Source organism: Acomys minous (assembly GCF_964271855.1).
Source record: "Acomys minous genome assembly, chromosome: 16".
In the NCBI taxonomy this organism is placed as follows: domain Eukaryota; kingdom Metazoa; phylum Chordata; class Mammalia; order Rodentia; family Muridae; genus Acomys; species Acomys minous.
Window position 1 is genome coordinate 93,551,918 of NC_140498.1, and position 27,337 is coordinate 93,579,254.

Below are 27,337 nucleotides of genomic sequence, written 5' to 3' on the forward strand. Positions count from 1 at the left end.
CAGCCTGGACTACAAAGTGGGTCCAGGACAGTCAAGGCTACACAGAGAAACCCTGTCTCGAAAAATCAAAAAAGAAAAAAACAAAACAAAACATTCCACCCAGAAAACAGCAGAGGAAGAAATGCTTACCCACTTAGTCAGGTCAACTTGAAGTATGAGCAAAGGCATCATGACTTACTGTCTACAGAAACGCATTCAAGTGTAAAGACATTATATCCAGGGGTCAGCAGCTTAAAACCATTCCAATCCAAACTCCGTTAGCAATGAGCTGTACAGCTGCGTGAGTGCGGATCTGAATTACAGACAGCTACGTTCCTTCCACTGCAGGTAGTCTGAAAGGGGCATCTGTCTCTTATTAGGAATTTGTATGGATTGCCTCTGTCCATGTTTTTGTCATAAGAAAACACTGATTTCTGTAAAAATGCTATTCGTGAAAAGGCCCTTCAGGACATGGAAGAACTTCTCTAGCTTCTTGAGCATAGCTGTATTTGGTTTATTTGATCCTTCTCTGTCTATTAAGGGCATATGACTACATTTTGATTTATTAGATAAAAAACATTTACTACTTATTATTCATTCTGCAGCATTGATTTATTTATTATTTTGGGTCGTCCTTCTATTTACATTTTTGATCCTGTGACACCCGAGTCAGTTAGCACTCCTCACAGCCTTCCCAATGAGCTCTGCTCTGCAGTGAGTCAATATCTAAAGACATAGTTTTAAGCAATTCGTTTCTACACGTTTGTATTAATATGCTAAAGTCTTCCCTCCACAGGTGACGCTCCCTCCCTCTGCAGCTAATCACAGCCCCACAGGAACGGCTTACCTGAAGCTGCCGTACACTATGAGGAGGATGGATATCAGGAACGTCGACACCTGGCTGGAGTCCACCAGGGAATAGGCCCTAGAGGAAGAAGAGGACTTGCATTAACTCATACGCCGCAGGCGCTCAACGAGCTCCGTGGGCTCTTTAAGAAAAGAGACGCACATTAGCATTTGCACAGGAGCAACATAAAACTGGACATGCTGGATTACCACAAGGGGCACACCGAGAGCGCCAGGGTTGTTAGCTAACTTCCTAGGGTGTTAAAAAATAATGGTGTAGAAACGTTACCTCCATGATATATATTATAAAATCACAGTTTATATATGTTTGTAACATCTGCTACCAACTTAAACCTATTTCCATTAAAAACAAAATAAAAACAAACAAACAAACAAAAAACTTTCAACACTTACATTTTCATGAGTTTACAATGAATAAGCAATAGTACTTTGCTGGCCTGGCTTAATGATGAAGTAAAAACCCACATCTTTCTTGGGTGTGGTAAGGAGGATATAAAACTAGTTACTACTTCATAACTAGTCCTTTGTAACTTTAGACCAATGCTGTCTAAGGAATCTGCCATCTCCCTGCAGCCCCGCTGCCCAGGCCTCAGCTCCCACCGTCACCTATCCAGGTCTTGCTCTCAAGCATCTCCAGGAACTCACAATCCACACCACCCAGGTCTGGGCAAAACAAGTATCCTCGGTTTATGTATTCTTCTCTCACATAGCGCGCCCCAAAGGCAGTTTCTCCTCCCACCTCCCCTCCCAACCCACTCCTCCTCCATTTCTCTTCAGAGCAAAGTAGACCTTCCATGGCTATCAAAAGCCAAGAGTCAGAGACAGGCCCTGCTCCCACTGTTAGGAGTCCCACAAGAAGGCCACGCCACACGTCTGTAACGTGTACAGAGGGCAGTCCCACGCAGGCTCCCTGGTTGTCTGTTCAGTCTCTGTGAGGCTCTATGAGCCCAGGCTAGTTGGTTCTGTGGGTTTCTTGTGGTGTCCCTGACACCTCTGGCTACTACAGTCCTTCCTCCCCCTCCCTCTGCCTCGTGTTTGGCTGTGGGTCTTTGCATCTGTTTCCATCAGTGGCTGGAAGAAGCCTCTTTGATGACAACTGTGCTAAGCTCCTGTCTATGAGGAATCCTTTCCTTGATGTGCTATTTGGTTCTCTCCTGGGTCTCTGGGCTATTCAGCAGCTGGTCTTAGCCCTTTTGATAATATCAGGTGTGAGCTCTCTCTTGTGGCATGGGTTTCAAGTTTGACCAATCATTGGTTGGATTTTTTGAGGCACACTGTTATTATTTAGGTTAATGACCCAAACAAGCAGGCAGAAGGGAGCTGGAAAGGTAGGTAGCTATGTCAAGAAATTGAGTGGGTATTTGAGGAACTGTGGGAAATTTTGCCCAGCAGCAACCTTACTTCATAGTCTCTTCCTGTCCTCCACATCATACTCTGCCAAAGCATTCCCAGAATGTGCTGCGCCTTGGGCTCTTCGCTGGGTCTTTCCCCAAAGACTTTGAATGCAAATTAAAGACAGAACTATGCTGTTTTCGGAAATAAACAAGTTTTTATGAATGTAATAAAAAAACAAAAAAACGAAGTGCATGCATTTGAAACATGCCAAAATTCAGGCTGGGCAATTATACACAGACCTGAAAACTTGGCCAGTGATGCCTTGGTGCATGTCAGGTGCTGACCTGACACCTCTGAGAGGCAGCACAGAAAGCATGGGTTCTCTAAGCACTCACCAGGCCTTTAGCTACAGAGCTCCTGAGATGGAAGGAGCCATGCTGGACGCTGAGCACTTAACATCCAGTTCGCGCTGCTTTACTAGCAAATGTGTGTGACACTAAACGTCTGCTGAGCTGAGACACACTGAGCACTACTGAGCAACGTGCCCTAGGCGTCAGTACAGTGAGAGCGGTCTTGCCCATCAACACACCCAGCACGCCTCTTCCATTCTCTGCAAACATGCTGTCTTAGACCAGCATGGCGCGTGCTTTCTGGCTGTGCAACCATTTACACTTCTAAACCTCAGGACTCCTAAGTTAAGTTTTTTGTCTGGGTGAGTTGTAGTTTATGGTATTTACTATATTACAAAGCGGGTGACTTGATTATGGACCCTGTAATCAGAGCACTTGGGAAGTGGGGCCAGAAGTTCAAGGCCAGTCTAGACTTCATGATACCATCAAAACAACAAAACAAGAAATTGAAAAGTGTAGAATATTCATTAATTTACTTACAATGAAATTATTGTATGTTAAATCAGCAAAACCTTAAAGTGGAAAAAAAGTATTTTCTGAACAACACAAGATGGAGAAGAACCTTCTTTTACATCTTTGTGAGCTAAGATGTAAGCTCGGGGGGGGGGGGGGGGGGGCGCACAGCGGGGTTCTCTATGGGAAAATCGCAGCTGCAGAAGAGAAGGGGTTTAAAGCCTTTTCAAATAACTGGGGTAGTTTCCTCTGAAGTTCATGGGGTAATTTTTTATTTTTACTTTTTTTGAGACAGGTCCCACTATCCACTCCATGCTAGCCTTGACATCACAATCCTCTCGCCTCTGCTACTGGGGCTGCAGGCATGAGCCACCATACACTTGACTAGAGTAATAATGAAAAGCATATATCACATCTGAGCCCAGTGGCCTATTTTGTAGTCTGGGTGATCTTTTTATCCACGGAAAGTTTTGTAATATGATACAAGCAGTATGTAAGCTGCTGGTACACTAAAATCATACAGTCTAAAAATTTCCGGTTTATAGTATATGAAGATTTCTATCTGTTAATTAAATTTTACCATTAGCAAAGCGTATTTTGCTTTGAAGAACTGACAATACTTAAGTTTGACTAACTCTAGTGTGCCCACCACATTCTTATTTTTATTTTAAAAGATTTATTTATTAATTGTTATGTATACAGTGCTCTGCCTACATGTACATCTATAGGCCAGAAGAGGGCATCAGATCACATTACAGATGGTTGTGACCCACCATGTGGTTGCTGGGAATTGAACTCAGGATCTCTCGAAGAGCAGGTGGTGCTCTTAACTTCTGAGCCATCTCTCCAGCCCCCACCCACCACACTCTTAAGAGTGGCATCCTTCCTCAAAGGACAGGGACTTTGATCCCAGCTGGCATCTCACACAGCTGCACAGGTGCTTTGCTAACGATGAGCAAAGCCACCATGCTCTATGGCTTCCTAAATACAATAAGCATAAAGAAAATATTGTAAAGGGCGGAGAAATTCTTTGGAAAATATCTAAGCAACCAAAACAAAGTCCTGGCTGCAAGGCGCACGAGACAGAAGTCAAGCTGCTGTTGTGAGCACAGCAACAGCAAACACTCTTCAGGGCTCTTCCTATGTGCTAGACACTGTACGAGCCATTTGCTTTGTGCTCACTTCATCTCAGCAACATCTCTTTGAGGAGGAACTTGAACTCAGAGCTGATGCTCACTGTGGGAAGAGTGAGGTCCTTTGCCCAAGGCCAGAAACTTGGGAGGAGGGCCAGCACGTGGCTGCCAACAGTCTAGCTCCAGACCCAGAGGCCCTGCCGCAATCAACACAACGTCCATCTCAGCAATGGGCACCTCCCAACCTTACCCAGGTCACGACCACTAAGTTGTATCATGATCAAACTGCACCTTCTAGGGTGGGGACACAGTTTGGTGGACAGACTCTTGCAAAGCATGGGTGAGGGTCCCAAGTTAGTTCTCAGTACCACAAGCAAGAAGAAAATAAAAGTCAGTCTGGGATAAAATGCTGCAATGTCCCCACCAGATAAAGCAAACATGTAAGAGAGTCTTTTACTTCGATATAAGAACAAACTGTAAGTTTAAAAAATAGGCAAACCCAGAAAGATAGGAAAGATGTTTACTTCAAGTTTGCCAAATACGAATTGCCAATTCACCATGAATGTAACATTTATATATATTCCCGATTGCCTCATGGTTCTTCCGGCTGTATGTAGTTTATTTTATGCATGTGTAATAATATAAATGTATATGTTAAAAAGAAAATTTAAAATGGAGAAAAGGCAACGATTATAAACATACCCTTCTTTGAGAAGAGACAGAAATGGCAGTGAGTACACATCTCTGTGTTCATGTCATGTCAAATGTTCGTGTTCACGTCAAACAAAATGAACATTAAAACTTTTTTTAAAGATTTATTTATTAATTATTTATACAGTATTCTGCCCACATATATACCTCGCCCCACCACAAGGTACGAGATCTCATTACAGATGGTTGTGAGCCACCATATGGTTGCTAGAAATTGAACTTAGGACCTTTGGAAGAGCAGACGGTGCTCTTAACCTTTGAGCCATCTCTCCAGCCCGAACATTAAAACTTAAAACACTAAGTCTGGTGTGGTGGCGCACGCCTTTAATCCCAGCACTTGGGAGGCAGAGGTAGGTGGATCTCTGTGAGTTTGAGGCCAGCCTGGTCTACAAAGTCCTGGACAGCCAAGGCTACACAGAGAAGCCCTGTCTTAAAAAATCAAAATCAAAACCAGAACCAAAACCTTAAACATGGAAATATTACTCTGTACCTATTAGAACAGGTCAACTTAAAAAACAAAAAGAGAAAAATGCCCAAAACAAGTACTGATGATGGGACTTGAGGTCCCACATGCTGTGGTTGGACTGCAGTGTGACATAGCCATATTAGCCTGGCAGCGGCATATAGCATTAAAGCCATATGACTCAAAGAAATCAAAAGTCCTAGGGCTGTGAAGACAGCTCAATCAGGAAAGTGCTCGTCTTGGAAGAATGAGGGCCTCACACTGATCCCTAGGGCTCACATGAAATGCCAGGTGTGAGCTGGGTGATGTCCTGGTGGTTAAGTGCACCTGGTACTCTTCTGAGAGGAGCTCAGTTCCCAGCACCCACATCAGGTGGCTGACAATTGCCACAACTGCCATTACACAGCTCCAGACTCAACACCCTTTCCTGGCCGCGCTGGGCAATGGTGCTGGTGCACATTTCCACAAAAGAAAAACAGTAACAATAAGTAACGTTAAAAAATATATTTGTCAACCCTGGTGGCACACACTTTTTATCTTAGCACTGGGGAAGTGGTGACAGAAGATCAGTGGCCAGGCCAACCTGTTCTTAGAGCTGACACTTGTTAACATGTCCTCTGGTTTCCACATGTGTTCATGCATAAATGCTCTGCTCACACATGCACGCACATATAACACTTTTTTAAAAAAGTTCCCATCAAATATTCTGTAGATCTTTAATAGAGTATGCAATAAAAAGAAATTAATTAATGACAAATGCCATATACTATACTAACTAAACGAAGGTAGGTTGGAAATTGAGTGTGGTGGCGCATACCTGTAATCCCAACACCCAGAGAGGCAGAGGCAGGTGGATCTCTGTGAGTTCGAGGCCAGTCTGGTCTACAGAGTGAGTCCAGGACAGCCAGGGCTACACAAAGAAACCCTGTCTTGAAACCGCCCCTGGGGATGGGGGTGGGAGGGAGGCAGGCTAAGAAAATGACAACCAATGTAATGTTGTTCATGTGACAACTGAGCAGTGGGTGCCTGGAATGAGAGGCAGTGCTGAGCCTATCTACACGTATGTGCCAGACCATGTTTCTTTCCAATATGCATACCCACTATAGTTTAATTTATCAACAAGGTAAATAAGACATTAAAAATAGCTTAAGTAGAAGAATTATAGAACATTATTGTAAGTTACATAAATACGGTCTCTCTTGAATCTTACTGTACTATACTTACCATACTTTTTTTTCTGGTGGAAAAATAAATCATGGGGGGAAAATTACAGTAAAAGGTTACTGCTGTAAATGTCTGTGAAACTGATTATCAAAAAAGAAGGCAGAGGGCTGGAGAGATGGCTCAGAGATTAAGAGCACTGTCTGTTCTTCCAAAGGTCCTGAGTTCAATTCCCAGCAACCACATGGTGGCGCACAACCACCAATAATGGGATCTGGTGCCCTCTTCTGGCCTGCAGGTGTGCATGCAAGCAAGACAGTATACATAATAATAAATAAAGCTGAGAAAGAAAGAAAAGCAAGCAAGCAGGCAGGCAGGCAGGCAGGCAGGCAGGCATAGTACTCAGGAGGCCGCGACAGGCATATCTGTGAGTTTGAGGACAGCCTGGTCCATAGGGCTATTTCCAGGACAGACAGGGCTACACACAGAAACCTTGTCTTTAAAAAACTCATAGTCAAGTAAAACCCTATTCTAAACTCAGGTAAAAGAAAAGTCAGTACCAGGTCCATCAAGATGGCTCAGTGGATAAATGTGTCTGCTGCCAAACCCTATGATCTAAGTATGAACTCCTTTGCCTACAAGTAGTAGGAGAGAACTGACTCCTACAAGTGGTCCTCTGACCTCACCTATAATGTGATGGGAGCCTGTCCACACTTACATACACACATCATCATCATAATAAATAACTGAGTAATTAGATGGGAATCTGCCAGAGATAGCTAGGGCTGGAGCACAGCTGGTAAGAGTGCTGGCCCAGTGCTCACAAAGCTCTGGGTTCCATAGCTTGCACTACCTAAATCAGGCAAGGTAGGGAACACCTACAATGCCAGCAGCACATGGGGGACATAGGCAGAAAGATCAGAAGTTCAAATTTGTCTCCTATGGTTCGAGAGGCTGTTTCAGAGACAGTGCCTTCTCTGTGCGTGACTCCCTGGTGAAGGGATTTTGGAACCCCTGAATAAGGGTGTTTATGCCCATCTGTAAAGCCAATGCCCCACTTAGTCACTGTCCCAAAGATCTCAGTTAATACAGGGGATTAAGCTTCAACAACTGACTTCTGGGGAGGGGCCGACTACAAGCACTGAGATCACAGCACAAATTACTGAGGACAGAACATCTCAACATTGATTCTTAATAGAAAAAAATGCCAAAAGGAATTTTAATGCTGAGTAACCTGCTTGATCAATGATGTGGAAGCTCCAGTGCAGCTGACACATACCCATCTGGCACCATTTCTAGCTGGAGATATATAAAGTGTGACCTCAAAGTACTGAAGTCTTTTCACTAACCCCCAGCTTCAGTCAATAGACCTCTGTGCCCAGGTTCCACCCCACAGCACTCAGTGGCTGGTGACAATTCTACCAGGACAAGCCTGGGTCCACAGATATCAAGTGCACACACATAAACCAGCCAGCAGCATTTCTGCAGATTTAGAAACAAAGTATTGTCTGCTATCTACTGCCTTACAGAGTACAGTCACATGCCATACCCATGATTTGATATAGTCCTCCCTCCTTGATCCATTCATTTCTACCTTCCTAGGAATGTTCTTGTCAGCCCAGCATGGTGGAGCGTGCCTGTAATCCCAGCACTTGGGAAGGTGGATCTCTGATTTCAAGGCCAGCCTGGTCTATAAATTGAGTCCAGAACAACCAAAGCTACAAAGAGAAACCCTGTCCTGGAAAATTAAAATTAAAAACAAAAAAGAAGCCGGGCATGGTGGCACACACCTTTAATCCCAGCGCTTGGGAGGCAGAGGCAGGTGGATCGCTGTGAGTTCAAGGCCAGCCTGGTCTACAAAGTGAGTCCGGGACAGCCAAGGCTACACAGAGAGACCCTGTCTCGGAAAGGAAAAAAAAGAAACAAAGAAAGCAAGCTCTTGTCAAGATCAAGCCCGTTGCTGGTTGCTCTTTATGGCCTCTCAGCAGGGCTCACAGCTGTCCTGGACTCAGACACTGAAAATCAGTTGCTCCCACCTCACTTGCTGCAGTTCCTGCCTCAGTCACCCCGGCTGGCTCTTTCTCCTGGCATCTCCAGGGCACTAGGTCCCCCCTATTCAGTCTATGGTTTCCCTGATTACTTTTATGAGCCCAGTGTGTTCTGCCTGTTTGGTGCCTTGTGCACACCTGGTGGTAACGGCACCTTCCATGCTGATGCTCAGGCAGAACCTCTGCATAAGTCATCAGCTCTGTCTCCAAACCCTCCCAGCTCCAGGATGAGGCTTTAGTCCAGGTCACTGCCAACCTTTCTAGCGACATTTCAAGGGCCCAGCTGCTCTGTCAGTCATCTGCCTCAACTTCATCTTTGCATCTCAACAGCTCTCACACCTGTTTAAAATCCTCAGTGGCTACATGCTATACAGTAAAATCTAAGTTCTCAGACTGAGGAAGGGATACATGGGAGGGGTTGGAAGGAGCAAAGGGAAGGGAGACATTATGTAATTCTATTATAATCTCAATATATAAAAGAAGTATAAAAGTGAAGCAAAAGGCACTCATACACATAAAATATCTTTTAAAATGTAAAACAAACAAACCCCCTAAACTCTTGCCTGTCTTTGACCAGTTTTACGACTGTGTCAAGCTCCTTGGAACTGGAGCTACAGGTGGGTGCTGGGGACTAAAGCCAGGTCCTCTGCAGAAGCAGTGTGTGTTCCTAACCTCTGGATCTCCAGCTCTCACACAGATTTTAACTGTATTCAAAGCAATAGCGTTCTGCTGCTTTATATAAGTCAAACAAACTTGAGTGTCTGGCTTTACACAGCAACTATTTCAGCATAAACCAGCTGTCCCCCAATTCTTTATCTAGCCATGGTCTACACTACAGGCTTATCAGAGGCTCTAGACAGCGTGTGTTTGGCTATTTAGTGTCTGTGTGCTTCATGTGTGTGCAGGAGCCTGCACGGGCCAGAAGAGCTCCCCTGGAACTGTAGTTACAGGCAGCTGTGAGCTGCTGGACACAGGTACTAACACACCCAGATCGGCTGCAAGAGCAACACGTGCTCTTAACTGCTGAGTGTCTTTCTAGCCCTAAGCCTGAGTCTTAAGCACCTGCAACAACCCAAAAGTTCTTAAGAAGGCAGCTACAAAGCTTTCAAGGAGAGTAACAACTTTTCCTTTGGTGACAGTGTGGATAAAGCTGGTAAAATGGACCCAAAATGCTACACTATGAAGATTTGTTAGAGCCATGGCCCAAATGCCTAAGCTGCTTTCACAGAAGCTTTTGGAACAGATCTGCGGTCTTGCTTGCCAGAGGACAGGAATAGAACAGGCCAAGAGCCTGTGGGGAAGTGTGGAGGCTTCTTTCAGGCCCTCTATTTGTGACGGTGAACTCTGGTAAGCTCGGGGCAGTAATTAAGTAAGTGGTGTGCTTATTGCACCTGAAATCCCAATGGATTTTTATGGTTCTCCAGAGGCTCAAGAAGTACAACAGCACTTTGGCTTAATAAATCAAGTAAATGAAGTTTTATGTTATGAATTCCTACACCAACTGCCACATGCACATGCCATAACTTCCTTATGCACAGAACAAAACATAAGGAAATTCAAATAAAATAAGCATCAAGGAAGATGTAGAATGGAAAGGGCTAATTCAGTTCCTTGCTCCGAGGGGTCTGGAACTAGACAGGGCTCCTTTTTAAGGGAATCACTGGCTGGTTTCTGGTGAGTGCTAGTGTTGAACTTCACACCACCAAGCTGTCTTCCTGTTCTCCTGTATCCAGGTACCATAATCCCCTTGGGTGCCTGCTCAAATGCCTCAGCATATGTGAGCTCTTCAAGGGCATGATCGCTGGCGTGAGAACAACTTTTTAGAATGAGCGTGTTACTTTTAACTATGCACACATGGGGGATCGTGCACGTGAGTGTAGCTCCTGTGAAGTTCAAATGAGGGCATCAGGGACTCTGGAACTGCGGTGTCAGGCAGTTGTGAGCCGCCTGGTGTGGGTGCTGGCAACGGACTTCAGTCCTCTGTGAAAGCAGGTGCTAACCCTAACCCCTGAGCGCTGGCCAGAGAGTAACTTTTATAAGCAGCTAGACAGTGACGGGAAGAGAAGTATGGGAAGATCCAACAGCCTAACCTTGCTTGCATCACCACCTCTGGGATGAGAGCACAGCCTCCTGATGAAGACAACGGCCAGGTTCTACTACAGGGAGAGAACAGTCGCCAGCACTGCCTGACGAGATTCCCGTCTTTTCTGTCTCCTGACAAGGGGGCAACGGAGAACTTGAAGTGTCTGTTCTTATTTCTTCACCGGCTGGTCTCTAACCCACCAGGGGCAAGACACCCTTACCACAGCCAATGGTCCTAAGGCAGGATCCGGGGTAGGTTAGGTTTAGAGCGATCCTCAATTCACCTCAAGTTAATACACTGCAACAAAAACTGGAGGGCTGTGTGGGGCAGATGCTATTTCTCAACTAGTCCAAGTGGCTGAGACCAGTCACACAGAATGGCAGAGCTTTGCTTTGCCTAAGTTCCTTGCTGTCCCCTACCTAAAGCTAGTGTGGCATGTATTATTTTAGAATTGTTATATTGCTCTAAATGCCATATTTTACATATGCTTGTGTAACTGAACTACATAGTTACAATTAAAGGAAGCCAAATTTGTAAAAAAATTTTTGTTTTTGTTTGGTTTTGTTTTTGTTTTTTGAGACAAGGTTTCTCTGTGTAGCCCTGGCTGTCCTGGACTCACTTTGTAGACCAGGCTGGCCTCGAACTCACAGCGATCCACCTGCCTCTCTGCTTCCCAAGTGCTGGGACTAAAGGTGTGTGCCACCGCTGCCCAGCTTCTTTTTTATTTATTTTTATTTTATTTATGCTTTGGTGTGGGGGTGTCAGATCCCTTGGTACTGGAATTACAGACAGCTGTGCGCTGCCATGTGCTGGAAATTGAACCAGGGTCCTTTTAAAGAGTGGACAGTGCTCTTTACCACTGAGCCATCTCTCCAGCCCTAAAATTATCATTCTTTTTTGGCATATCTCATTATAAGGAAAGTAAGCAAACACTGACAATTAAAATTCTCTCTCTCTCTCTCTCTCTCTCTCTCTCTCTGAGACCCTTTCCCACAGCTCAGGCTGGCCTTGAACTTATGGTGTTGAAGATAACCTCGAACTCCTGATCCTTCTCCTTTCCAAGTGCTGGGATAAGGTTTGCTGTTGACCCACTGAGCTTAATCCTGAGTAAAGATCTCGAGAAGAGGAAAAAAAAAAAAAAAAAAAAAAAGGTTTGCTGTTGAGGTTATTTTTATATGATCGTGTGGTTTCTCTTAGTTTTTCCTCTTAAACCCAATTATCACAGATAATTGAGACTCTATTATTTTAGAGCTTCACAGCACAATCCTGAGCAGTATTAACTCTACTCTTTTGTTGTTGTTATTTCAAGACAAGGTTTCTCTGTGTAGCTCTGGCTGTCCTGGAACTCAAAGATCTGGCTGCCTCTGCCTCCCAAGTGCTGGGATTAAAGGCGTGCACCACTACCGCCCGACATATTAACTCTATTCTTAGCCTTCTAAACTAATCTGGCTTCCTCCCAGTGTGCGTCCTAGAGACACTTGCACTCTGCAGCTTTCCTGCCCCGGCTCTTCTTCTGAACATCTGTCCGTGGCTGGTGCCCCTTTTCCTCCTCTAACTCATTCTCCCGACTGGCAGGAAGTCCAACCCTATTCTCTCCCGTGTTAGCGAGTGGCTGAAAGCTACTTTATCGGTATGACAGGGACAATTGGGGAGCAGTGTTTAAACAGTGTTGAGACAGGAGACTCTCTCAGAACAAGGCTTGTGACCAGATATGGGGGGGGGGGGAGGTTGTTTAACAGAAATCAGCGTTTGAATTATACAATAACCTTATGCCTACAGTTTGTCCCATTGTGCTTGGCTATAAACTATTCTTTTTTTTTTTTTTGGTTTTTCGAGACAGGGTCTCTTTGTGTAGCCTTGGCTGTCCTAGACTCACTTTGTAGACCAGGCTGGCCTCGAACTCACAGCGATCCGCCTGCCTCTGCCTCCCAAGTGCTGGGATTAAAGGTGTGAGCCACCACCGCCCAGCTATAAACTATTCTTTAACCAACAATATGTGTAACAATTAACAATTATAGTGATCACACAATGAATAAGCATGTAAAGATTTAAATAACTTTCACATATTTTTAAATTTTTATTTTATGTTATGGGCGCCTTGTCTGCATGTACATCTATGTACTCTGTTGGACCTTACTAATGACCACAGAGACCAGAAGAGGGCACTGGATCCCCTGGAACTGGAGTGACAAACAGTTGTTTGTTAATCACCACAAATGCACTGGTAATTGAACCCGCGACCTCTGTTAGAGAAGCCAGTGTTTATAACTGCTGAGCCATCTCTCCAGCCCTAACTTTCTGATGTGGTTTGTTTGTTTTTGGAGACAGTTTCTCTGTGTAGCCTTGACTGTCCTGGACTCACTTTGTAGACCAAGCTGGTCTTGAACTCACAGCAATCTGCCTGCCTCTGCCTCCTGAGTGCTGGGATTAAAGGTATGCACCACCACGCCTGGCCTTCCAGCCCTAACTTTTAACATTTAAACATTTAACTTTTTATTTTGTTTTATGCACACTCTTTAGGACTTAATACATACTTCAAAACTATAAATTTTCTTTGTATTAATAGAATTTAAACTGCATTTATGCCAGGCATGGTACACGCCTTTTATCCCAGAACTTGGGAGGCATAGGCAAGTAGATCTCTGTGAATTCGAGGCCAGCCTAATCTACAAAGCGAGTGCAGGACAGACAAACCCTGCCTCTAAAAACAAAAAGAACCCCCCCTCCCAAATAAAGTACACTGCATTTATTATATATTACCTTGATGTAGTTGTCTTCTAACAACATTACCAAAGACTATAGTTCTACCCATGAGTACAACCGTGGTATGAATGTTACTTGAGTAACCATATGCTTCCTGACTGGATCTAAGGCCCATTCCAGAGGAGGAAATGCATGCCTGATACTGTAAATCCGGCCAAGAACCCTTGGTTGGGGAGCCTACAGGACCTAGGGGTGAATCTCCTTTTTTCTTTTTCTTTCTTTCTTTTTGAGACAGGGTTTCTTCTGCTGTGTAGTCCTGGCTGTCATGGAACACACTCTGAAGACCATGTTTGCCTTGAACTCAGAGATCCACCTACTTCTGTCTCCCAAGTGCGGGGATTAAAGGCGTGCGCCACCATTGCCCCGCTCTGGTGGTCGTCCTATTATTCTGTTAAATGTACGTAATATCAAACTGCCCTCTAAATTCTTATGTCTGTTTTCATAGATTGGTGCAGCTCTCAAACCTCGTCACAAGTTTCACTGGTGGACAGTGGTTAAAACCAAAACTTGTAACTGAACAAAGTACAGAAAATTAGTGTTAGGGGGGTTTCTGAGCCATAGATGGGACAGCTATATCATAACCTCTCCTGAAAGGCCCAGGGACCATCACAGAAGAAGGGGTCAAAAAGACTGTAAGAGCCACAGGTCAGGGAGGACAAAAATAAAACAGTACCTTCTGACAAGACAGGACCACAGGACGCATACTCACAGCATCTATGGCTGACTGCGTAAGACCTGCACATGATCAAGCCAATTAACATTCCAATTTGGAGATGGAAGGGGTCATAAGCCCTGCCCTTAACTACTGGGCTATGGATAATTTCTGGGGAAGGACGACCAATTTTCTTTACAGGTGTGATTCCCTGTATACCCACTGGTACAGGAGAAGTACTTAAAAACATCGGGAGGATACTAAGTTGGCAGGGTAAGGAGAGGGAAGATCTGGAAGAGGTTGGGGAGAGGTGTGAGGAGGGAATATGGTAATACACTGTGTACATATATGATATCCTCAAAAGATACTAATAAAATACTATACCTAAACAGAATTTTTAAAAATTGAGTGAAGGTCTGAATTACATTACGTATGACCCATCCCTGCACTGCTATAGCACGGTGAAGAAGCAATAGATTTTGTTATATACACTAGTGGTTTGGTGCAATCAAATCATCTTGTTTACGTGTTGGTATAACACATGGAGACAAGCTGTCAGGAAGGCTCAGTGAGTGGGTAGGCAAGCCTGGCCAGGGCCAGTTGAGTTCAACCTACGTAAAGGGAGAGAGAACTGACTTAACAAAGCAGTCCTCAGACACTGACATATGGCGTCATGGCACACATCATGGACGTGATGAGCACATGTGCAAGAACACACAAACACCCACTTTTATCAAGTATGGATGAGCAAGCTGAGTGTGGTGGTGCACACAAGTAATCCCAGCATTCAGCGAGGCAAAGGCAGGCGGGTCTCTGTGAGTTCGAAGCCAGCCTGGTCTACAAACTGAGGCCAGGATAGCCAAGGCTACACAGAGAAATTCTGTCTCAAAAAAGCCACACACACACTTTGGCTAAGCTAACAGAAAGCACAGGTCCCCACCTCCCTTCTTAAGGATGGGACTATGTGCTGTCATCACCTCCTTATGAGCACGCCCTTACCTATCAGTGAGCAGTAACCGGTGCACAGAGCCTTAGGTGTTTTAAGCTGTAACGGACAAGCAAATGGTGAACCCTGCCTTATTGAGAGAAAACATCCTAGTAATACTAAACTATTTCTAAGATTCAAAATGGCTTTAAATTGAATCCACCTAAAATTTAGATACACAAAGCCCAGGACTCAGTATGTGAGCTTCCTGTAGTCGCCGTTCCCTTTACCACGGCGGCACTCCAGTGTTTCCAAAGCAGGGGAACTTGTTTTTTGGCATAACAGATTTTGGCTAGCTCAAATGACAATTACTGCAGTAAAACATTCTTGTATTATGATATTTAAAATGCATTTATACTAATTACAGCACATCAGGCTTTCTTGTGTGAACATGACTGGTGATGCTGTCATCAAGGTAGGAGGACAGACAGGAGAGAAGAGAGGGGCACACGGGGCTTGTCTGGTGTGACCACCGAGAGTGCAGGAGGAGAACAGAATCAGAGCAGATTCAGTAGGGCTTTATCTTCTAAGTTACAAACGCGGGGAGAGCCTGGCTGTCTTCACATCTCACTAACAGGGCTTTGGGACTTTTCTTACAGATAAAGCCTTAATCTCCCCATAGAATAACTTTTTGCTGTGACTCTAAGAAACACTAAGAGGCAGAATTTTTTTTAAATTCTATTTATTTCAAAGACTATAAACAAAGGCTAAACAAGTAAAAAGAGCAACAGGAGGCGGCACAGCCTGTAGCTTTTGAGACAAGCTCTCACCGTGTGTGGCCCCGGCTGGCCTGACACTTGATATGTAGACCAAGTCAGCCTCCAACTCAGAAGCCCGCCTGCCTCTGCCTCCCCGGAGCTGGGGTTTAATGGGGATTTGCCAAAGCAGGCCCAGGGGAGGTAGGGTGTGTGTAGCATCAGAGATCTGGGGGTCAGTCAGACTGGTGACTGGCATCTCTTTCTTGTGTTCTACACCTAAATTTTAAAACCTTTTAAACTCAGAGAGTGCAAGAGGCAGCCAGTAACGTGAGCACGAGGAAGAATGGAGGGACCAGGGCTTCCTCTGCGGCTCAGGACAGGCTGCTCTGCCCCCGGGAGGACTTAGACTGAGCACTTTTTCCTGCAGCCAGGGCTGCTAAAGCAGCTTCTGGCCAAAACTGCAGAGTATTGTAAATGGAGGAGGCTCTTTGATCTGTAGATAGGCCTCTTGGAGGAAATCTCCTTAAGCAAAAATGTTCTGCTGATGGCAGAGCCCTGGGTCTGCTAACTTATTTGTGAAGATAAGGGAAATAAGAAGTAAGAGAGAGGGAGAGAAAAGAGACACTCCTACACACTCACGAGAAAAATGTGGATGAAGTTAAAAGCTTCAACTCTGTTTATTGTCTGGTCACAGTTTTTATACTTCTGAGACAAATTTTCTATGTCAAAAAAGGAATTACCTCATAGTCAAAAAGGCAATCACAAAAACAGATGAATTAGAAAATACAACAGGTTACATGTTTTTTTTTTCATTAAAACTAAACATTTCTTATCTATGTATCCATTACATAGGTTCATAGAGAGTTCAGAATGACGAAGTTTGACACGGCCTAAAGGTTAGCAGCGTCCAAGAGGTTACAACAAGATATATGTCTTTTTCATTTGGACTGACTTGGCTATACATTTTCCAGGTATCTCTTAGTTTATAGTGAGCTCAGGACTATAATTTTATCTGTCCTTCATCCCAAGATACAAAGTACATTTAGAGTGACAGTACTTTATGCCATAAGCTGACAAGGAATGACAACAGAACCGTTTGTGGTTTCTGACATTAAGGTCTGTACAGAGACATCTGTGGGTAGCCCTATTATATTTTGGGTTTAACTTGCCTGATATATGGCATATACCAGAATTCATGGTGCCATCATGAAAGCCACAAATCTGTCTCAGGCCTGTTTCTATCCCAGTGAAGGTCTATGTGTCGGTGACAAGTGACAGATCACAGAACTAACTCCTAGCAGATTTAGTTATTATTCTGTAAGAGGGGCTGGAAACGCCACTTGAATCAATTCAGGAGTCATTATTGCAAAAGGCTGAGCTGCAGAGGTTAGAGGTGAGCGGCGGAGCTGTACAGAGGGATGGAACCACACCACACAACAGACCCACTGAAGAGGGTTAACAGGGAGATACAGGAACCGTGTCTGGAGACACATGTGGAGAGAGAGAGAGAGGGAGAAATGGGAGGAGTTTCCTTTATAAACTAGCGCGTGTGCAGAACATGCACAGGTGGCCTAAGGAGGCTTGAGTCCTGCTGGGGGGATTGGGGGGTAGCTGAGTGGTGGTGACATGCAGTCTGTTTTCCTGCCATCCTCAGGACCTTAAAGGGTGACTATATTGTTGCCTGATTACTAACAATTATCAAGAATTATAAAATCATCCTCATAATTATTTCAAAATAAATGGGTGGAAAATGTATGAACTATTAAGAAACTTACAAACTGTCACTGCAGAAAGCTTAAAAGTAACAACCAATAGACAAAATACAAAGCTACAACCTCTGTGTGTGATTGTGTGACTATGGATACACAGACACACAGAAAGCAACTAGACTCGATCCATCTAAGACAGGACAGTGGTAACTGCCATTCCTGTGTAGTCAACACTTACCTTGTATCCTATTTCCCAGATCATTTCCCATGCACAGCTATTATTTTTATGACTGTTGCCGGGCATGGTGGCGCACACCTTTAATCTCAGGACTCAGAAGGCAGAGAGGCAGGTGGATCTCCATAAGTTTCAAGCCAACATGATCTATACAGCAAGTTTCAGGCCCACTAGGGCTACATAAGGAGACTCTATCTAAAAGAAGAAGAAGAGGAGGAGGATGGAGGAGGAGGAGGAAGAAGAGGAGGAGGAGGAGGAAGAGGAAGAAGAAAAAGAAAAGAAAAGAAAAGAAAAAGAAAAAGTGGATGTCAGGAAAGAAAGCTAGTAATGCCCGTAAGTAGTCCCCAGGTGCATGGTAAAGAGCCCCCGCCCAGAAAGGATGCCGATTACAGAAACCCATGGTCACAAAGGCTCTAGCACCAGCTAATTAAAGGAGACTGAACGAACCACTGCAGAAGAGACAAGACTGGGGTGCATGGCGCTCTACTCTGACAAGCTTGTGGAGAACCAGGACTCCTACATTTCCTGAGAATAACAACTTTACGCACACCTCCCTCCCTTGTAGCTGAGGTTCTATAAACATGTGTGTTCCTGTTGATCTATTTTGTCTTAAGATTTTTAGACATGGTCTTACCTCATAGGCCAGACTGACCTTGAACTCTATGCAGCTGAAGCTCACCCTGAACTCCTGGTCCTCCCGCACCCCAGTGTTAGGACTGCAGGCATGCACCACCATATGTAGCTTGCAAACACATGTTTAAAATAGAGGAACTAAGAGACATAAGCATCAAAACCTCTTCACTGGCATTCTGGTGTCCTTTGAACACTAATCTACTCAGTGGTTGTCTGGTCATGTGATCGCCCATATATAATCTCTCAGGGCCACCATATCTCAGGATGAAGTGTCAATGGCTTCACGAGGCTCACACAAGACTCTAAATGTCTCTGCTACCCCACTGGCTTCATCACTTCCTGAGTGATGAAGTGATGAGTAAGCTGCTTCCTCTACCACAAAATGACTCCTCCATGAAGAGCCATGCCTCCTTGCCTATTTGCTCCTTTATGTCCCCGGTGCCTCGATGAGCACCTTGTACCAAGCAACTGCGTTAAAAAAAAAAAAAAGCCAGGCAGTGGTGTCGCACGTCTTTAATCCCAGCACTCAGGAGGCAGAGGCAGGTGGATCGCTGTGAGTTCGAAGCCAACCTGGTCTACAAAGTGAGTCTAGGGCAGCCAAGGCTGCACAGAGAGACCTTGTCTAGAGAAAAAAAAAAGATAGCCAAACACCTAAGAATGCAACCCAAAGGAGGAGTTTTGTTTTGGCTCACAGACTTCAGTCCAGAGTTACCAGGCTGTTGTGTGCTTGGGCACAACAGGATAGATGGCGACTGTGGCAGTGACAGGCTGCTCACTCTATGGCAGACGGGAAGCACAGCAGATGAGAATATACGAAGGGGCAAAACACAGCACCAAGACACATCGTGGACCATCCTGCCCCAGAGCCTGTGCTCCTACTTGTTATCACCTGTTAGTGCTATCAAGGGAGTACCCCACTGATGAGGTCAAAGTACATGGTCTCTCAATCAACCACAGACACACCCAGACGTGTGTTTCACTTACATAGGAGGGTCCCACTCCGCCTTATCTGACCGTCAAGATTAACCACTATAAAATGTAATAGGACTTCTCTTGTACAGCTGCAAAGTCCACTTTACTTCGTATTTGTTTAAAGCCTGGTCCTCAGTAAATACACAGGAGAAAACACAAACTGAGGAAGCATTGCCCTGCCCCACCTAAATGCATGTCTTCCTTGCTCATGAACCTACCAGCTCTCATCACTTTAAATATCCCCAATAAGCTTATGGCTGACTCCTACATTCTATCTCTGGGCTGCACCTATTTGCAGAACCCAGCATTAGACCTTAAACGGCCAGGATGAAGAAAATGAAGATGTAGTCATTCCACCTTGCCTGAAACCAGACAGAGAAACAACTCTGACTTTCCTAGACGGTGACAGGACAGCAAGGTTTCCCAAGCAGGACAGTTTGAGCGGATATGAGAAGTAAAGTCCCCTCTGCTTCAATCTTTACAGAAAAAGAATCCAATGTTAGCCTGCAGCCACTTTCTTCCTGCTGTTTCCCCATCACCACCTTCCAAAGAGAGGAGCAACTTGTGCTGCTCTTCTTTCCCGTTTTCACTTCCTTCAGCCTCTGTCACCCGTAAGTTAACCTCCTCCACTTAGCACACGGGACACTCATCCCACGTGAAAAGACTGGACAACTGCAAATAACACCAACTCAGACCTTCAAATCTGTCCTAATTGTATCCTCTGACAGTATCTTTTGATGCATAGGTCAAGCCACAATAACAACAAAAAAACATTAACAGTAGTTAAGACTGAGAAAAATCTAGGTTTAGGTTAGGCTGGTTGGTTGCTAGCATCTTTGATCAGGTGTCTAATACCATACTACATACTGAACATAGCACCCCACTTTGCCTCGAAACTGCCCCTAAAATAAGGACTATTACAGGCTCCTTCGTAAATAAGGGAACTGAGCTCAAAGAGGTAGATGAATTTGCCAAAACTAAACTTTGTTGGTCACAACTGGGATGTATACCAAGGCTGTTTTCGAAACAGGGCTTCTCTACATAACAGCTCTGGCTGTCCTGGAACCAGGCTGGCCTCAAACTCACCTCCCTCCTGAGTGCTAAGATCCATCTACCTCTGGCTCCAGAGGCTGGGATTAAAGGTTTGTGCCAACATCACTTGACTTCCATCCGTTTGTTTGTTTGTTTGTTTGAGACAGGGTTTCTCTGTGTAGCCTTGGCTGTCCTAGACTCACTTTGTAGACCAGGCTGACCTCAAACTCACAGCAATTTACCTGCCTCTGCCTCTCAAGTGCTGGGATTAAAGGCTCGGCCACCACACCTGGCCTCCACTTACCTTTTTACATCTGCTCTGAACTGCTGTGCTGTTTGAGAGCTGAGAAGCCAATAAGACACTCTGTGTGTGTCTAACACGGCAAGGTGTCATTTACTCAGGCAAAACTCAGCTACTCCTGGCCACAGGGGCCATGAGTTGTTTCTCTGTCTGGCTTCACTTGGCCCACATTGCAGTGCCATCCTTGGCTTCAAAGCTCAGGCCCCTGGCAGCCCCAGATCTCCGAGGTAGAAGTCAGGGGTTCCTGATCTAGACCTTATAATCGTCCTCAGCAGGGGCCTTGAATCTTAAGTCAACTCTGGAATCACAAGGTCACGTCGTACTTTTTTCAGATTAGGGAGGACTGAAGCTACTAGTTAGTATGACGACAAAACTCATGGCTTAATACAGGGCTCAAAGGACCAGAGTGATCCCGGGCCAGTAGAGAGGGCAGGCCACTGTTGCTTTTAGTCAGATTGTAGGCAGAAATTGCTACAGGCTCTATAAGGAATCCCTTTACCTGATTGTCAATAGCAACCCTAAAAGGTTTTTCTGGGAACCCTGAAGTCTGAAGGCCGAAATATTAAGGATTTTCTGTCCTGGAACGATCAGGATGGTCAAGGGCTGATGCAGGACCAAGTGTTAAGCATTTGTTCCTGAGGAAGCAATGCTTTACTGGGCAGAATTACCCAACACTGGGGGCTGGAGAGATGGCTCAGTGGTTAAAAGTACTGACTGTTCTTCCAGAGAGCCCAGGTTCAGTTCCCAGAGCCCACATGTCAGCTCACAGTCAACTGTAAATCTTGCCCCCAAGGGATCTGACTACCCACTTCTGGCTTCCATAGGCACTCCATATAGACACGCACGAAGGCAAAACACCCATACACACAAAGTAAAAATAGGAAATGAATGCCAGGCATGGTGGCACACGCCTGTGCTCAGTCCCAGCACCCTGGGAGGCAGAGGCAGGAGGATCGCTGTGAATTTGAGGCCAGCCTGGTCTACAAAGTGAGTCCAGGACAGTCAAGGCTACACAGAGAAACCCTGTCTCGAAAAACAACTAAACCATCCAACCAACCAAACACCAACATTGTCTGGCAGGTGGATCTCTATGAGTTTGAGGCCAGCCTGGTCTACAAAGAGAGTCCACAAGAGCCAGGGCTCTGTGTAACAGAGAAACTCTGTCTCAACAAACAAACAAACAAACATCACACCAACCATTCTTCCATTCATCTAGTTAGACATATTTGGAGGGTTCTTACCAAGGGCCAAGTTGTCACTGTCCTTCTTCCCCAGAAAGATCAGTCCTGTTGCCTAGGAAGTGGGGTCACCTCTCTGAATTCCAATGGTGCTGGAGTTCCAGGTGGTTGTGGGTCAGTTAATGCTAGCACTGGGACCAGTAACTGCTCAGTTATCTGCCTCCTCAGCACCTTCTGTGTGGTTCTGCATGGCAGGCTCACAGGGCTTTACTTTGGCACCAACAGCAGGTCCAGAGGATCCAGGAAAGATCTATGCTTGGTCTGTCGGTCTCACAGGAGGGCTCTAATTGACCCAGGAGACTTTTGACCCTCCCACCCTAGGAGTTCCTCTACTGTCCACAGTGAAGGAAACATTCCTGGATGCCCATCAAAATCGTACTGGGTTTTTATCTTTATGCAGCTCCAAGTGCATGCTGGCGCTACAGACATTCATTCACTCAGAACTCATTCAGTGAGCGTCAGGTCCCAGGTAACATAATCCCTTTGCTCTCAGGAAAGTATGAATGCCCTGGGACCCAAGAATAAGCCAGCCTGTCTGATGCCATGGACAAAGCCTTAGACTTGAGATCAAACTATGTAAGAGGCATGAAGCCCAGGCTGTATTTAAACTGTAAAATATGTTAATAAATGAAATTACATTTCAAAATGAGAATATGCCCATGAAAATCTTACAAAGCTTCTTCTTTTATTTTTTTATGATATCAAGAGGTTTATTATGTGAGCACGGGGAGAGAAAGGAAGGGGGAAGGCCCAGAGAGAGAGCACAAGAGAGGAAGAGCGAGGAAGAAAGTGAGAGGGAGAGGTAGCTTTTTTGTTTGTTTGTTTGTTTGTTTGAGACAGGGTTTCTCTGTGTAGCGTTGGCTGTCCTGGACTCACTCTGTAGACCAGGCTGGGCTAAAACTCACAGGGATCCGCCTGCCTCTGCCTCCCTGAGTGCTGGGATTGCAGGCGTGTGCCACCACGCCCAGCTATATATAAAACCAATCTTCTAAGACAAATGCTGTTAATTAGGCACTGAAAACCATTCAGCAGAATGTCTCCTTAAGCCTTCCAGAACATGCTTCATGGCCATCAAACTGCCTCTGGTGGCATTTGTTCTCACCAAAAACAACCAGGAAAAGTAAAGCTTACAGTAACCTTTAACAGCACTGCAGAGTGGAAACTGACAGCTGTTGGCAGGTGATACGGTGTCTTGATGATGGACACACTGCTCCTAGCTTCCTCAAACACATCCCTGTTGACTATGGCCATGTGTCATAACTTTTATAGCCAACTGTCATGACTATACTGCACTAGTGTGCAGATAAGTGCAGAAATGACTCCTTATTAGTACAGCAGCCAGTAAATGCAGAACTGGGTGGCGGGGCTGGAAGCAGCACAGACTGAGAACCAGTGTCCAACCAAGTAACCATGCTGCTTTATTGTGGGTCAATAAACACAAACTTTTGTTTTATGAAAAACCATTAAGTCTTATACAAAATTGTGTTCAGGTTCTATAGGAAGCCGAAGGAGACTGACAACAATTCAATTTGACATCAGCTTAGACAGTAAGTGAACCCCTACCTCAAAACAGTTAACTAAATAAAACCAATCAGAAGTTGGGCCTAGTGGCACACGCCTTTTTTGTTTGTTTGTTTGTTTGTTTTTTCCATACAGGATTTCTCTGTGTAACAGTCCTCACTATCTTGGACTTGCTTTTGTAGGTCAGGCTGGCCTCGAACTCACATTGATCCACCTGTCTCTGCCTCTCACCATGCCCAACTGGCGTACGCCTTTAACCCCAGCACTTGGGGAGGAGGCAGAGGCAGGAGGATCTCTGTGAGTTTGAGGCTAGCCTGGTCTACAAAGTGACTTCAGGCCAGCTAAGGCTACACAGAGAGACCCTGTCTCGAAGAAAAAAAGAAAAAGAAAAGAAGAAAAAGAATATAAGCTGGGCGTATGTGGTGGCTCACACCATTAATCCTAGCACTCAGAAGGCAGAAACAGGTGGATCTACAGAGTGAGTTCCAGGACAGTCAAGGGTACAAAGAAACCCTGTTTCAAAAAACCAAAAAGTCATAAAAACTCCAGGCTGGAGAGACACTCAGAGGTTAAAGGCTAGGTTCCCAGAACTCATGTCAGGAGACTCACAACCACCTGTGCCTGCAGTTCCAGGAGATCCCACAGCCTCTCTCTGGCCTCTGCAGGTACCTGCACTCCTGTGCGTACACCCTCAAACACACACACAATTAAATATAATTCTAAAACTCAACTCATGTTAAGGGAAAAAGAGAAGAGTAAAAAGGAAAGGCTGACACAGTGGCTCACTCTTGTAATCCCATCATGTGAAAGGATGAGGCAGTAAGACACCCAGAGTCTACGACCAGCTGGGGTTAAAGATCAAGTTCTAGGCTAGCCTGAGCTGCAGTGTGAGATCCTGTCTCAAAAACAAAACAACAAAAAATTTTTTAAATATTTATTTCTATGAGTGTTCTATTTGCATGTATAACAGACGAAGTCATCAAATCCCATTACAGATGGTCTGAGCCACCATGTGGTTGCTGAGGATTGAACTCTGCCCTCTGTAAGAGCAGACAGTGCTTTTAATCGCTGTGCCATCTCTCCAGCCCCCCCAAAAAACAAAGAACTTTACAAGGACATGAACAAGAAGCAAACCAAACCAATTCTTGCAAGAGACATGTACAACCAGGCGTGGTGGTGCCGCACACCTGTAATCCCAGCACTTGGGGAGGCAGAGGCAGGCAAATTGCTGTGAGTTCAAAGCCAGCCTGGTCTACAAAGTGAGTCCAGGACAGCCAAGGCTACACAGAGAAACCTTGTCTTGAAAAACAAACAAAACAAAACAAAACAAAAAAAAAAAAAAAAAGAGGTGAGGCAAATACAGGAAAAGGGTATTCTCTTTTTGTGGGGATGAAGACAGTGAGAGGAGGCAAAATAAAGCGACCATGTAAAAGACAGAGAGAAGCCAACAGGACTTAGTTATGACCTAAGACTGAGGCTCTACTAAGTACATTAAGGTTTAAGTACACACATTATGTCAAGGTATTGCCTTAAACTGTGCTGTCTGAATAATGATGATTAAACATGAAAGATGAATAAGTTAACAGAGAAAACTCTGGAATCTTTGAGGTGGCTGAGCAGGTGAAGTTAGCAGAGTTCAGTCCGTGGAGCACACTGTACAAGGTGGCCACCCGACCTCCACACATGCACTGTGGCATGCTCCTGCTCACACCACCACCACCAAATATAGAAGATAACTACTTAGTGTTTGAGACAGATTCTCACTATGCAGCTCTGGATATCTAGGATCTCTATGTGGTCTACACTGGGAGTTCCAGTAATAGTAAAAAGAAAAAAAAATAGGGCTTGTTGCTCTTACAGAGCACCTAGGAAGCCAGGGTAGGTTCCCAGCATCATATGGTGGGTGACTTACAGCCATGTCCAGGGGACGCAGCAACCTCTTCTGGTCTCCACAGGTACCAGAAATCCATGTAGTACATTTCTGTGCACATAGGCACATAGGCTGGGGATGTATCTCAGTTCATACTTGCCTAACACAGGTTTTAAATCCCAGCTCACACTGGGTGTGGAGGCCTGAGGGTCAGAAGTTCAAGACCAGCCCAAACAAACAAGAGGAAGAGGCAGGTGAGGGTAGCAATGCAGGTCCAGTTCAGGGAGACTGGAGGTAAAAGTGCAGATGAGTAAAGCGCTGAGATCCCTTGTAAGAGGACACCCTAGGGCCGGACGTGGTGGCACACACCTTTAATCCCAGCACTCGGGAGGCAGAGGCTGGTGGATCGAGGCCAGCCTGGTCTACAAAGTGAGTCCAGGACAGCCAGGGATACACAGAGAGACCCTGTCTCAAAAACCAAAAAAAAACCAAAAAAAACCAAAAAAAAAAACCAAAAAAAAAAAAAAGAAAAGAAAAGAAAAGAAAATCTGAGGGGCTGGAGAGATGGCTCAGAGGTTAAGAGCACTGGCTGTTCTTCCAGAGGTCCTGAGTTCAATTCACAGCAACCACATGGTGACTCACATCTATAATGTGATCTGGTGCCCTCTTCTGGCCTGCAGGTGTACATGCAGGCAGAGCACTGTGTACATAATAAAGAAATCTTAAAAAATAAAATAAAAAAATAAAAATCTGAGCACCAACCAGGCAGTGGTGGGCACATACCTTTAATCCCAGCATTAGAGTGACAGAGAAGGGCAGATCTGAGTTTGAGACCACCCTGTTTTACAGGGTGCATTCCTGGACAGCCAGGGATAAAGAGAGAAGCTCTGTCTTGAACAAAAATTCTTTAATTAAATTTTTAAAATTCTGAGCACCTACTATGTGTATGTCTGTATACCACAAAATATTTAGCTTTTAAAAAATAGCTTTGGGCTGAAGAGATGGCTCAGAAGTTAAGGGCACTGACTGCTCTTCCAGAAGTCCTGAGTTCAATTCCCAGCAACCATATGGTGGCTCACAGTGTGATCTGATGCCCTCTTCTGGACTGCAGATTTTAAAAAATAGCTTTGATCCTACTCTGTCATAGAGTTTTACTGTCACAAGGTGGGAAAACAACCATATTAAACAGTTTCAATATAAAGTCAGAAATCCATAGGTGCACCCACATGACACAGCAAATCACAGCTACAGGCTTCACCAAAGGCCTTGAAACAACAGGACAGCACCTGAGTTAGGCAGGTGGCTCAGCAGGTGATTCTGGCTGACCTGAGGGACCTCGGGCCACGTTAATGCTAAGCATCAACAACTACTAAAGGTTGTTCTGACACACACAAAACCCACAGCATACCTGCCCACACACAGCACACACACTTGCCAGTAAGTAAAATAAGGTGACATTTTATAATGTTTTAAAGGAGACAAGATCTCAGCTGGGCAGTGGGACCTACATGTCTAGAGTTGGGACAAGGGCCTCCCTCCTACAAAAGTCATCGAAGTTAGCTTAAGTAACAAATACTGTAAAGAAAATGGAACTGTAAGGCCATAAAGAGGTTGTGTTTTATATTCCATCAATTGAAAACAGATTACATAAATACAAATACAAATACAAATCTAGTGGCAACATAATTAAGACCAAGTGACAAAAGTTAGATATACTCGCTAAACATTCCCCATTAATTTTTTTGTACAACTCTTAGATAATAGCTACAATAATTTAAAGAAAAATAAACTCTGAGCTTACACTACAGAAAAACAAAAACAAAAACAAAAACAAAAACAAAAACAAAGCCTTTTCTCTTTCCAAGATCAATTTCTTCCTCCTGCCTTCAAACACACTTCCTCCTAACTTTGGTGAAAACAAACCCTTTATGACCCCTCTGGTCCTCAACCACTCTGTCCTTTCTCCCTCACAGGCTGAGAGGCCTCTCCACCGTCCCCATCAACCCTAAGGTGGCTTCACTCCCTGCTCTCAACTCTCCCAGCACACACTTCACTAATGGCTTCCCTTGCAAAGTCAATGGCCTG

At 44.8% G+C, this 27,337-nt stretch overlaps 1 protein-coding gene and 1 long non-coding RNA gene across 3 annotated transcripts in view; both read right to left on the reverse strand.

Annotated features, from left to right (window-relative positions):
• The window catches only part of SPPL3 (signal peptide peptidase like 3), a 73,529-nt gene that overhangs the window by 37,068 nt on the left and 9,124 nt on the right, over window positions 1-27,337 (reverse strand). For both annotated transcript variants that reach the window (XM_084762216.1, XM_084762217.1), the window contains exon 2: window positions 827-904. In XM_084762216.1, the coding sequence (XP_084618342.1) occupies window positions 827-904 (78 nt within the window). The remainder of the gene's footprint in view (window positions 1-826; window positions 905-27,337) is intronic.
• On the reverse strand, window positions 4,973-8,288 carry LOC311586245. The gene is made up of 2 exons (XR_014775495.1): window positions 7,409-8,288; window positions 4,973-7,186 (listed from the first exon to the last, which is right to left on the reverse strand). It is a non-coding gene; the product is annotated as an uncharacterized lncRNA (long non-coding RNA).